General features: G+C 32.4%; 2 protein-coding genes across 4 annotated transcripts in view; one reads left to right on the top strand and one right to left on the bottom strand.

Moving 5' to 3' along the window:
* The window catches only part of LOC112594300 (mitochondrial ribosome-associated GTPase 2), a 62,898-nt gene that overhangs the window by 35,567 nt on the left and 13,706 nt on the right, over positions 1 to 13,625 (top strand). For 2 of the 3 annotated variants that reach the window (XM_025339012.1, XM_025339013.1), the window contains exon 2: positions 1,628 to 3,052. The exons of the other annotated variant lie outside the window; for it this stretch is intronic. In XM_025339012.1, the coding sequence (XP_025194797.1) occupies positions 1,666 to 2,934 (1,269 nt within the window). In that variant the 5' untranslated portion in view covers positions 1,628 to 1,665 and the 3' untranslated portion in view covers positions 2,935 to 3,052. Of the gene's footprint in view, positions 1 to 1,627; positions 3,053 to 13,625 lie in introns of those variants that run through there. 3 annotated transcript variants of the gene reach the window in all.
* The window catches only part of LOC112594470, a 12,188-nt gene continuing 1,158 nt past the window's right edge, over positions 2,596 to 13,625 (bottom strand). Inside the window, exon 4 of the mRNA XM_025339261.1 lies at positions 2,596 to 2,850. Within this exon, the coding sequence (XP_025195046.1) occupies positions 2,596 to 2,850 (255 nt within the window). The remainder of the gene's footprint in view (positions 2,851 to 13,625) is intronic.

Genomic DNA, 13,625 nt, shown 5'->3' with positions numbered 1-13,625 from the left:
TATATACGTGTTTGAATATATCAATGACTTAGTGAAAACACATACCTAAATATTATTATAGGTTGATTTTAACTTGAAATATTTGTCTTAAAATATAAAATATGTGTTAAATTATCTCTGATTTAATTGCATATACGTGTGTTTATCTGTCATGTATACTGGTAGTTGTTGTAAATATTTTTTAATTGATATAATAAAAAATTTCTAAAAACTATGAAACCTACTTGTTAATTCTAAAAATTACTTAATATTTTGTGTGCTCGGTAGGCCGTGCATATGACGATTACAAAAAAATCAGCAATGATATAACAAACTAAATCGGGTATTTATTATATGTATAATAGGTATATATAGTTTAAAAAGATGTATGCAAAAAATGTCAAATAACTTTATTCGTTTACGATGACTAATCTCGTGTACAATAGTGTTGGGAATAGGTATTAAGAATTGTCTAGGAACAAACGGATATTTAGAAATTCTTGACCACATATTGAATTTATTATTTAGAAAAGTCGAAAGTGTTCGCTGACGCATCGAACCGTGTGTCGGTCGGACACGGTCGGAAGTTTCCAGATGAGATTCGTCAGAGGCTTTTTAACACGCAATGTTATCTTATAATATATATAGTTTTGTATATAATATAGTATAATTTATTGTGAACATACCTTAATTGTATGATATATTATATAATAACTGTTACAGCTATTTCATCTAGTCTAAAATTATCAATGGCGATTTAATTATTTTTATACCATAGTTTATAATACAGTGTTAATCAAAAGAACATTATTTCATAGTTTTAAATTTTAATATTTGAAATATATTGTTTATTGGTTTTTTTTTTCCATCAAATAATTATACTACGCCTATTACGTACAAGTACCTATAATAATAATATATATATACTGAAAAAATATAGACTATGTTTATATAAGTATTTTTAGTAAAACTATTTAATATACACTTAGCGCATGTATTTACATACATTTGTAATATTTAAGTATACTTACTTATTATAAGGCCAATAATACACCGATATGTAACATAAATCCTGTATGCGTATGTTAAAACACGTTATAGTTGTATCGCGTTAATTGAATTATCGTCGTATAGGTATTACAAACGAATGTGTAAAAATAAATAATTGGGAAAACGCATATCATTGTATGCACGTTTGTTTTGGAAGAGCAATTTCATTTAAATATAATCACCTTACAACCGTTTTACTAACTATAATGCACTCGCATTAGTGATCGGTTAAATAAAATCGATATTACAATATGTCAACAAAGATTACGTAAAATATATTTGATTTTTCCGACTCCCAAGCCTCAAACACGCGCCGTTCTCGTCTTTCGCGCTAATTCGACGTCGCACTCGGTTTGAATATCGCGGAACGACGACGCCGAAAAATGAGTCGCGAACACCGCGGTGAAAACCTAAAAACAAAACACGCACTATTAAAAGAAACCTAATACATTTTTACCAGACATGATGATAGCCACGTACATGATATTATTATTATATATTTTATTAAGATTTCCGCGACGACCGGACGCATCCGCACCAACGCCACCAAACTGAACACGCGTGTCTGATCGCCAAATTGGTGTTCGTGTGATTTCAGAAGAAACCCATCGTCGTCGTCAGCGGTGTACGATCGCGATGTGGTCGTCGTCCCGGATCGGCCGTCAAGTGGCTTCCGCGTTCGTATGCGGCCGTCACGCGCACCCGCTTCACCGGCAGAACCTCCGGCCCCGGCACCCGGAACACCAGCTCCAACACCAACAACAACACCAACACCAACACCTACACCTACAGCATCACCGACGGTGGTATTCATCGGCGGCGGACGAACCGGTGGCCGCGCCGCTGCGGAGCACCAAGAAGAAATCCGACCGGGCGCCGCCCAAGCACCTGGTGGACGTGAAGACGGTCCGCGCGATCGGCGGCCGAGGCGGCGACGGGCGCGTGTCGTTCATGAAGCTGTTCGGCAACGAGAACGCTGGCCCGGACGGCGGCGACGGCGGCAACGGTGGCCACGTAGTGTTCCGGGCGTCCGAGAGCGTGTCCGGGCTGGGGCACGTGGCCGTCGAGCTTAGGGCGTCAGCCGGCGAGCGGGGCTACAACAAAGACTGTCACGGCAAGTGCGCCCAACACGAGTACGTGGACGTGCCCGTGGGCACGGTGATCAAGGACTGCGACGGTCGCGTGGTAGGCGACCTGTGCCGGCCGGGCGTCATGTTCGTGGCGGCCAGGGGCGGGGCGGGCGGCCACGGTAACCGGTACTTCGCCACCGACACGGAACAGGCGCCCGAGGTGGCCGAGCTGGGCGGCGCGGGCGAGGCGCTCCGGTACACGTTGGAGCTGAGCAGCATCGCCGATTTCGGGCTGTTGGGGTTCCCCAACGCGGGCAAGAGCACGCTGCTCCGGGCCATCACGCGGGCCCGGCCCAAGGTGGCCCCGTACCCGTTCACCACGCTCCAGCCGCACGTCGGCGTGATCCAGTACGACGACCAGGAGTCGGTGGCCGTGGCCGACCTACCGGGGCTCATCGAGGACTCGCACCGCGACCGCGGCCTGGGCATATCGTTCCTAAGGCACGTGCAGCGGTGCACAGCGCTGCTGCTGGTCGTCGACCTGTCCGCGCCCGAGCCGTGGACGTACGTGGACGTGCTCCGGCACGAGGTCCGATGCTTCTCGGCCCCGGTGCTCGACCGGCCGCAGCTGATCGTCGCCAACAAGGTGGACGTGGACGGTGCCCGCGACAACCTGGCCGAGCTCAGGCGCCGTCTGCCCGACGACGAGATCGTCGACATATCCGCCAAGCACGGCATCAACTTGGAACGCCTGTTGAAGCATATGAAGCGTGTGTACGACAGACGGCGTAAATCTGCAGAAGAGGACGCCGCCGCCGCCGCTGGCTTTGACTAGGCTCTAGTGGTAGAACGGCATCGTCGCGTAGTCGTAATGTCGTATGATTATTATTATACTTTGTGTAGGTCGTGATCGATAAAATGATTTTTGTGTTCTGTATTATGTTTTTATTATTCTAGAATGTGTATTGTGTATGTTTGATAATAAAACAATGACTTAATACTTTTATTCATACTCAGAAACGAGATTTTTTATTATTATTATTATTACAATTAATCAAGATTACTTGTCTATAGGCCTACTACTTCCCGCTTCTTGTGAAACCCAACTAGCCGTTTTGTAGTGGAAAGTTATTCTGGGGAGGGGGGGGGGGGTAGATTTTCAAGAACATCATCCTTAGACATTTATTCCAAACGATTCGTAGTTCATAAAATTACGATTTTTTATAATTTAATTTCTTAAATAATTTCATCCTGTTATTGCGCGGTGTACTATAGTTTTGTTGTTAATTTACGCGTGTTTTCCTTAGGAAAATTCAGTTAGACATCTAATGCCGAATAGTCCTATACTATATTGACATACTTGATTGTGTTTGTTGATAATACACATGCAATTTTTCGCCAATTTGTAATTAATTGGATTTGTGAACAGATTTTCGTTTGTGTACTATGTACCTATTGGTGTAGCTGCCCGAAGAGGACATATTATATTATTAAAATCGTTTCATGCAGTAAAAACAAACTCATGGACCAGGGCTAATGTGCCTCTACGATCCTAGTATAGTTTAGAAACCGAGTTTCTACTGTTAAAAAAAAGAGAACTTTGTCTTGTACTTAACGCTGTTTCTTTTTCCCAAAGTGTAATGTAGAAAAACATTTTATCATTTTTTTTTTTCGTGAAAACTTGGTTTCAAAACTGTTGCTGTATAGTCAATCGGTTCCCAGCTATCAAGCAAACCCGTTTTTCTATAATAATTTATAATTATGCAACAACCGTGTCAACGACACTGACATAAGGTACCCACTTGTAAATTACTCCGAGTAATCGTGTTTAAACTTTCTCGAAATTTAAGAATACAATTGTTCCCAAATCGTAATTAAATTTGCTCATATCAAACCCTCGAAAAATCGGACGATATTATGCGGTAACAGTCGCATAATATTTCAATTGTGCGGTATTTATTGGAAAAATGTGTCGGACTTATAAGATGTGTTTGTGGTATATACATGGCAAGTTGCGCAATGACGGAGACATAATATGTCATGTCTTCGGTCGGGTGCAAAGGTTGCGTGGCGTACGGATAGGTATAGATAGAGAGATACAAGTCGACGTCGGTTTCTCGGCCAAAGATTTCCGGAGCAAGCGGAAAAAAAAATAGTAAAATTAAAAAATTGAAAATAACAAAAAAATAACTCACACTTCTATCGCGAATAAATCACATCGAATCGCATAAATCACCCGAGGAAAAAGCCTGCACCACCGCTCACACACGAGTACCCCGCCGCGGCCTTTAAGTGGTACACTCGCGTGTACTACGCGTGTGTATTATAATGTATGTTAATGAAGATCGATACGCGCCACCACAGAGGAGAGAGTTATTGCGACTCGGGCTGCTGGTACGTTACAGGCGAATATAAATCTTCGGCATTTGATTGTTTAATCGACGAGTCGTGTGCGCGTGACCGACCGGCGACCGAATCCGACGAAGGAGAATGATCGTCGTCGTGCAATCCACTGTTCCTTGGACAGGAAACGGCGGAAGAGTCGTTTTGTTGTACGTAATATTACAGATACATCGAAAAAGCTGAACCGTGCGTCGAATGTAGACGGTATTAAATCTGCTATTGTTGTTGCCGACGTCACTGTTGTTACTGAACATTTTAGCGTCTACGAAACGCGTAATTGAATAATAGATAGGTATTACGCGCGGACTATACAATACAGTCCGCCCGGCGTGCAGACTATTACACCGAGTCTGCTGCGAAACGACGTTTTCTGTTCGATAGCGAAGATCAGTATTTTTCACTCTTACCACGTGGCCCCCTCAACCCCTTAATTTTATTGTAAAATTGATACGACCCCTATTCAGGTGTAAAATTTGTTTTTTCTACACCATAAAAATCGTTTAAGTAATAGGGATATTTTTCTAAACTGTTATAAATGTGTACTAAAATTAAATCGTATAATATATATATACATAAACGAGTATACGTTTTGTAATACATATGAACAAAATGTTACGATCGTTTTAAACTTTGAATATTATTGCATAAACGTAGTCGCAGTAATCATTATTATTAGTAATTAGACGAAATGATGGTAAACATTTTATAAATTAATGTACTGATATATTGTATTATATCGTTCGATACGCGTCACTTGCATAACTGTAAGTTATAAATTATAATATGATATGTATCGGTTATGTGATGTGTGCTGTATATGGGTTTTTTAATTTTTTTTTTTGTGTTCCCGATTTAAAGCGAATTATCAGTCGACTGCGCGACAATTATAGCTTTTTTTAATTTTAAATGTCATTTGGTGATCGGTCGTTGTTCGTGTTTCATGGCCAATTATACGCGCTTTAATGTTTTTCAATGTAGAATGACTATATATTCACTGAGGATCTAATAAGCAATGTTATCGATAATTATGATATACAATTAATATATCATTTAATATTATATGATATTGTAATAGTTAAAAGATAATTAATTTTAGTCTAAACATATGATAGAAAAAAAGTAAAAATATTAACTCATACATAATCTATAATATTACTTATATAATAAGCTGCCGTACTTAACTTTCCAACTTCATAGTTTGTTTATAAGGTTTTGCTTAATAATATTAGAATATAATTTTGGTGTATTATATGCAGTTGCGTATCCGGAGGGAGGGGAGTGTTAGAGAACTGTAACCACAATACTCCCTCTCCCATATTTAAATTTGTTAAATATTTAAATACCATTATTAATATCAAATATGTTCAAACAAAACACAATAATTCAAAAAACTTATGAATAATAACTGAACTAGTGTGTACGTTGCCTATATTGTACGGAATAAAATCATTTTCATAAATTTATAGTTTTAATAAAGATAAATATTTAAATATTTACTTAGTTGAACTATTACTATAATCGTAAGAAAATTGTAAAAATTGTAGTAAAATGTTTATTTTTAATAAAAACCACACAAAATTCAAAACAATTTAATTTGTTTTTTAATACTCCCACCGACAAAAAAAAATTCTGGATATGCTACTGAATATTTGAAATCGATGACTCAAGTCTTTCCTTAAAATCTCTTTTATACCAGCCCTTAAATGTGCTAATATTGACTATATACCATGTACATATATTGCTGTACTTGTACGTTTCGTCATATTGTTTGTATACTGTTCATAGAAAATTAATGTTTTCATCAGTCAACAGAGATAATTGATTGATTGGAACACACACAGTAATAATTGTTAAGTTAAATAATAATGGTTATATTATTTCTATATAACCAATAAATATCATATTATACCTAGCAATAAATAACGTTCGTGCGAGAAAAATGTGATTTTGCAATTATCAAACTATACAGAGGAATCTTTGATAGCAAATTTTTATTGTTATCCATAGATTTTTGTAAAGTATATATAATTTTCAGATATTAAATAAAAAGTCGTTTTTGGTTATAAATGAGCTAACATAAAACTTTTCTGGGAAAATCAGAGAAAATCGATTTTGAACATTAGTGGCCAATCTATGTTAAAATGGTGAATTAATTTGTATATTTAATATATACGGCAGCGTATGCGCATTACGTATATTTATATATCAGAGTTTAGGTGTATAAAAAAGTAATAATAAAATACGCGTAGTTATGTAACCCACGGGGGATAAAATTTTGCTTTTTTTTTATTATTTATAATGTTTATTAAATCATTTAGACGTTTTATTAATTTGCATTCAGAGAAGACGTCAGCATTATATATACATATTATTATATTCACTCGTAATTAAATTTATGCATTTTGTTCTACTCGTTGACCTAAACGGCCGACTTGGAGCGGGATCAAAGGAGGAAGCGAAAACTTTCGGTTTCGAATAAAATGTATACGTAATGCAATAATAATTGTTGAGTTTCGCTGGGCATACAGACGTCGTCTGTGTGTGTGTAACACCATAATATACATATATTATTATTATTATTATTCTATGACCGAAGCGCGGCTAAACGCGTAAAAGGAAAAACAACGACGACAATGACGACGCTCGGGTCGTTTTGAGCTCGCGTATTTTATGCATCGCGCGCACGGAAATAAAATACGCGTCTGCGTTGCGCGGGTAGCAGCTTGTCCGTAGCAATAAATATATATTTTACGTCACCCACCCCCAAAAAAGTAGGCAAAAAAAACCTTAAATATTTACTCTCTTGGCAAAACCCGTGCCCTATATATGGAGTGAGGTGTACCGCCGCCATCGCTGCCGCTGAGGGAATTGCAGAGTGCGTCCTCTTCACCGCTCCGAACCGGAAGTATTGAGATTTATGAAAACAACCCGAACGAAACGAAATGTGCAAGTACATATATGTAGTTTTACGACTTGTCCGTCTGTCGTTGGCTTATTTTGGATCTCTGTGCAGGTCGTAGACTGCTAATATTATGGTTTATTCGAGTACCTACCCTGTATGTGTTTTATAATTTAAGAGGAATAAAATTTTACTCATTTATTCCGACCTGCGTGCAAAGTGCAGCGCATAGCGGACACGCTCGTCCGGCGTTTTATGCCATAATTTATAGTTAAAAATGTATCTGCAAAACGATAATAATTAACTCCTAGTGTAATATTTAAATTTATAAAATTCCTATGCGACGATTCCAAGGTCTTAGTGAACATTCGATTTTGGAAATCAACCGTTCATAAAAAATATATGTTATTACTTATTATTATTATTATGTTTTTAACTTGTTTTCAAGCGCATTTTATTTGTGTGTGTATGTATTAAGTCTTGCTGTGTATAATCAAATATTAATATTTATTTATTTATTTTTCAGGTATGTATCTGCAGTAAATTGAAATAATTAGGAATTAAATTATACAAAAAGTCGATCGCATTGTGCTTATTATTGTTTAGTGTACATTTTAATTGGGTAAGTTTAAAAATATGTACATAATTATATTATAATTTTATACTATAGGCATCAAACTAAAATTCGGAATAAAGTAAATGCACGCGATGGATTACATTAATATAGTTATTTACTGGTTAGGTATTTAAGATTAAATTGTAATGTAATAAACGATATCTAAAAATAATGTACATTTACGGAAATTTTAGTTATGAGATTCACACACAGCTGTACTTGCATAATAATGAAAATATTCTGCCTTTTGTTAGTACAAAAGTTTCGTGTTCGACTTCATTCAACTACTTGATTTAAATCATTATATTAAAAGTTTTTATTAAATAAATAAGTTAATGACTTTAAACTAGTGTTCTGTTGTACAAGTGTGCGCAACTAGTACACTATTGGTATAATATATTATATTTTATAATTTCATTTTTGCACTAGTATAGTAAAATATGGGTACCTATACAACAATTAATTGTTATCGTACTTAATTTCCTATTACGATTTATATAACTTATAGTATGGTTTTAAAAATGTCCGTCGCTAGATGAATTTTAGATCGTTGTAGTCCTACCTAATAATTACAAGTATGGAAAAACAGCTTTTCATGAATATCATTTAAGAGCAAAATAAATTTAATTCTTTTATTCGACTTCGTTTATCATTGGCTAACAAATTTTTTACTGTGTCGTATTATACTCGTACAATATATAAATAATGTTATAGATTTGGCATCAAATGATCTACAACGATTTATGGACCTACGCGTTTCTAAGTACGTTCTATACAAAGTTTATATTGCATACTTATGAATAACAATCGTTTTGATATATTAATAATCGTTCCATAATAATAATATATCTTACCTTATTCTTATTAAAAAGAATAGAAAGAAAAATTATTCAGCTCTCCATAATATATCATTTTAATTTATAACCAAATGTTAAAATAATTATGCGTATATATATATATATTCTTAATAACCTCGAGTTACGTATTATAATGTATACAAATATTATATTATATTGCAGCTACGCTAAGTACGTACATAATAGCTGAGGTTTAAATTTAAATTGGAAAACATTAATCAAAACGTTAGGTTTAGTTAATTCCTGTTTGATAAGTATATTTGATATTTTAGTACATAAATTTTACTACAAGCAAAATTTGAAGTCAGGAAAATCACAGTAATGCTCAAGCAAAATGCAAAGTGTACTTGTGCAAAGCGTCATACTTAGATTTTTGCTCGAGCAAACCCAGACCCGACCAAAATAGTTTGGTAAAAACCGTAGGAACTATTTGAATTTTGAATATTTCACAACAGGTTCAATGTATTTTTTTAATACTTTATAATTTGTTTAGGTTAAAATAAAATAAACATTCTTGTACATATATAATTGTATTAACTTGAACCATTTAGTGAATGATTTAGTATTATGAAGTAAATTTTAAAAATTAAAAAAAAAAATCATTAAGCTTTTTATCAACTATTTATTATTATTGTCATCGAATAAATTGATCATCATAATAGTAAATAATAGTATATCCGTTATAATAAAAATACATCAAAAATATTTTAACGAGGTATTTTGAAATATTCTATATAATGCCCATATTATGTTGGTCCAACTAGATTTTTTGCTATTGGTAGTTAAAGTTTTGCCTGAAAATTTCTCGGATTAGCTCGATTTCGATGATTTGCCCATAATATATTTATATAACTTCGCAGACCACATTACAGTAAGTACAGAGGAGTATACCTACATTCCGGAATGTATGGGACGATTTGGCATTTAAATCACAGTTGAGAGTGATATACGAAATAAAATATTGTATTATATCATGTCACTACAAGTGTTATTATAACCATAAATATCTAATATATTGTGTTTGAATGTCTTAAAAGTTGCGAGTTGTACAATTTTCTTGTTGTATTCTTTAATTGTCGAGAGCTATCATAGTTTATACTAATAGTTAATAATAAATTCAAAAAAAGTGTTGTAATGACGCGATGGTACACCCTGAATATAATGTTTGGTTTATAATGTTTATATCAATTGAAACGCGTATATACGCAGGCCATTGTTTTTGCCAGATCACTTCGCATATCGTGATAATCATCGAGCGGTTTATATCACATAATCCAATGCAAGAATAAATTAAAAACAATCAATTTTGGTTTGTAATAAATTGCACATTTAAAATATGACGAGCAGTAATAATACGCGAATCGCATTACCGTATATAAATATAAGAACTATGGAATACTGTGGTTATTATGATGGATACAAAAGTATTAAAGTATACATTGTTCATAGTCGTAATGTATATATGATGAGCATTTAATATAATATAATACTACGTATCGCGGCGTAACGACATCTCAGTTGTCTCAAAATAAAATCGAATTCGTATTGTAATTTGTCATAGCTATGGACTTTTTTCCCCATTTTTTTTAATTTAAAATTCTAAAATCAACCGTATGACGATGAAAACGTTTTTACATTTTAACTACCACCCTACACGCGTATTCTTGTTTTAGATTAATAGTCAACATTTTCAGTCATCATTGTTTTGTTCTAAACAATTTTAAACTCGCGTTTGCAGACAATGGGAGAAAAAGTAGAACATATATATATATATTATAGATTCTTGTTTATGTATTTATATGCGCTTGCCATACAAATGTATGAGTTATATTTTCGTGTACCTTAGTATGCGCCTCGAGTAATGTAGATGTGCATAATAATCATTGTTTAACTAGAATCGTCCATTTATCGGAAGCTATTTATAGTAGTTTATAAATAAACCATATTTTTTAATTAAATAGTAATTGTTGTAAAATTTATAGCGGGTATAACAAATAAAATATTATTACGATTTAAGGTTATCAAACAAGAACTTCAAAAAAGTGATGCTATTAACCCGTATATAAAATATGTTTTATTTAAATAATAGAAGATAACGTTCATAAATGACCAATATTAAAAGACATTTTTGATATTAATTTAATGCTCTAACTTAAATATAATATGATACAGCGATGTCATTTTTATACCAACAATAATTACCAAATTCGTGTCAATTGTACATAACTATTATATTATTTTTTTTTCGAAAACATCGACAGTTTTGACAAAACTTAAAATAAAGAGTACTCGTCTTTACTTATAATTTCAAATCGATCTATTATATAATATTATATTAAATATCAACTGCAGTAGTTTATATTTTCCCAATCGACATAATGTGATTTTTTTTTAACTACTTAATAATATATACTTGACATTATATAGCATTGATTTACGAGTATACTGTTATATTTCAATAATAACAAACATCGTTATTTATAAAACATACATTTGTATGTAGTATTATATGGATTGTAAACTAAATAAATGTTATACCATAAAAAATTACGGCGAAGAACGAAATTCGTTAGTCAAATATAAATTACCATAGAATCAGCGTTCTTTAATTAATAGAATTCGTTTTCAATATACTGATATTGAGCAAAAACTTCTTTGTTGGACAGCACCTTTTCGCATTTTTCGTTTTGTAGTCTAATTTTTTAATATATATAAAGTAATTATTTGTACATTGATTTTTTTAATATGTTTTTTCGTTTTTAATTATTTAATTAGTGTATTAGTGGAACAATAAGTATGATTGCATGGGTGCTAATAAAATTATAAAAAGACATGTTCATCTGTTGAAGAAATCATCCAACGATAGTATTCCGAAAACTATATATACTTAATATTTTAAATTTTTATAATAATTTTTTTATAAATTTAAGTTAACTATAAAATATAAATAAATACTAATTTAATTTATTGATAATTTAACTTCGTCGTTATGAAAAATAATCTTAGTTTAATATGTATGTGCTTACTAATAAATATACAACTAACTACTTGTTGCCGTTCACGGATTATTTGGAATTGTTTTTATATATCAAGTAAACATTTTTATTTTATTATCCTAACTTAGTTATAATATAATCCTTTTAATTTTATTGGTTAAAGCTTAAAAATAAAACCTGTATATATTACTATATCTGCCGTTTTAAACGGCCCATTCTAACAGGTGTGCCGCTCTGAATTTTAAAGCATTAATCTTCAAATTGATTTGGTTGAAAGACAAGAATTTTTAAGCGTTTAAATTTGAAGTACATTTAATTTCCGATTGAAAAAAAATATGTAACCTATAGGTGTATGTATACTTACACTTTTACTTCCTTTAAACTGTTTGTAGGTTATAATTTGGTGTTATTATTTGAATGTATTGATTGTTGATTAATAAAGCAAATAAAAATTTATTAAAATAATTTATTATTAAAAGTTCCTTAATTACTTATACCTTTCTTATAGTGAATATTGTATTTAATATATAGTTAGTTCTCAGTTTACGCGCTAAGTTCGTAATCTTAAGGATGAAAATAGACTAATAACTCTTTCTTGAAATAAAAATATAATAAATAAATATCTAAAATCAATTAATCGATTTGCAGTTGTTACTTGTTATAGGCTTTGTTGAGTTTTTTAAACGAAATCGGAACATTATAGGTATTATTCATAAACTACATAGGTATTATTTTAAAGTCATCTCGATTTCATTGTTATAATAAAATTCAATACCTGCTTAATCAGATTAGCCTTCATAATAGCGTAATTCACTGTTTTCAACATTATGTAATGTAATAAATGCATTTTAACGTTTGTAAAAATAATAGCTTATTATTTGGCTTCATCTTATGCCAGTAAATGTTAAATCGGCTTTAATAGGTCAAATTACAATAGTACATGTATATTTTGAATTGGTTCTAGAAAACAAATTATAATTTATTCTAGTAATGAAAATTATGATAAAAATAGGATTTTTATATTTATTAGTACATAATTATGTATGTGACGATAAAAATTTTAAATATTTCAATCAAATAAGTTCAATATAATCAATATATACATATTGAATTTGTACTTAACAATAATTTTAAAGATATTTTAGAATCCGTTCCAATTCATTGGATTTTATGCATTTAAATGAGTGTCAATACTTAAATTGGATATCAATTATTATTAATTGTTATAATTTATTCAAGTATACCTATATTATAAATTATATTATAAATGCGTATATATAATTTAAATATTAACTTTAAATTTAATTGCAAGTCTTACCTGAATTAAATTGAAATAATCAACAACATTAATATGCTTAAAATAAATTTAACAAATATTTTGCGTAATGAATAAAATTTAAAAATAAATTTCATCAGTGAAATGAAGTAATTTTATGAGTATGAAAATGGTAAAATAAATTGTTATTATTGTAAGTTGGTTTTACACTGAACTATAAACTTTGATAAACATAAAATAATAATTATGTAAATATGTCAAAATATAAATTATTTTACCTACGAATAAATCTAAAAGTGCAATAATATAGTAAGTCACTCAAAAAGTGAAATGATAATTTATATTCTACGTTGAAATTTTTTTTCACCAGAGTTAAATTAGTTTTCATTATGTTTAACTGAGGTTGTATACTCGCTTCGAGTTATATTGGTTGTTCGATTATAACGTCAGTAGCAGCCACAAGAGTAGACTGCAGAGTC

This window comes from Melanaphis sacchari, unplaced genomic scaffold, assembly GCF_002803265.2.
Source record: "Melanaphis sacchari strain LSU unplaced genomic scaffold, SCAv2.0 Contig22_pilon_pilon, whole genome shotgun sequence".
Lineage (NCBI taxonomy): Eukaryota > Metazoa > Arthropoda > Insecta > Hemiptera > Aphididae > Melanaphis > Melanaphis sacchari.
The sequence above is the reverse complement of the archived record's forward strand: the minus strand, read 5'-3'. Positions and strand labels throughout refer to the sequence as shown.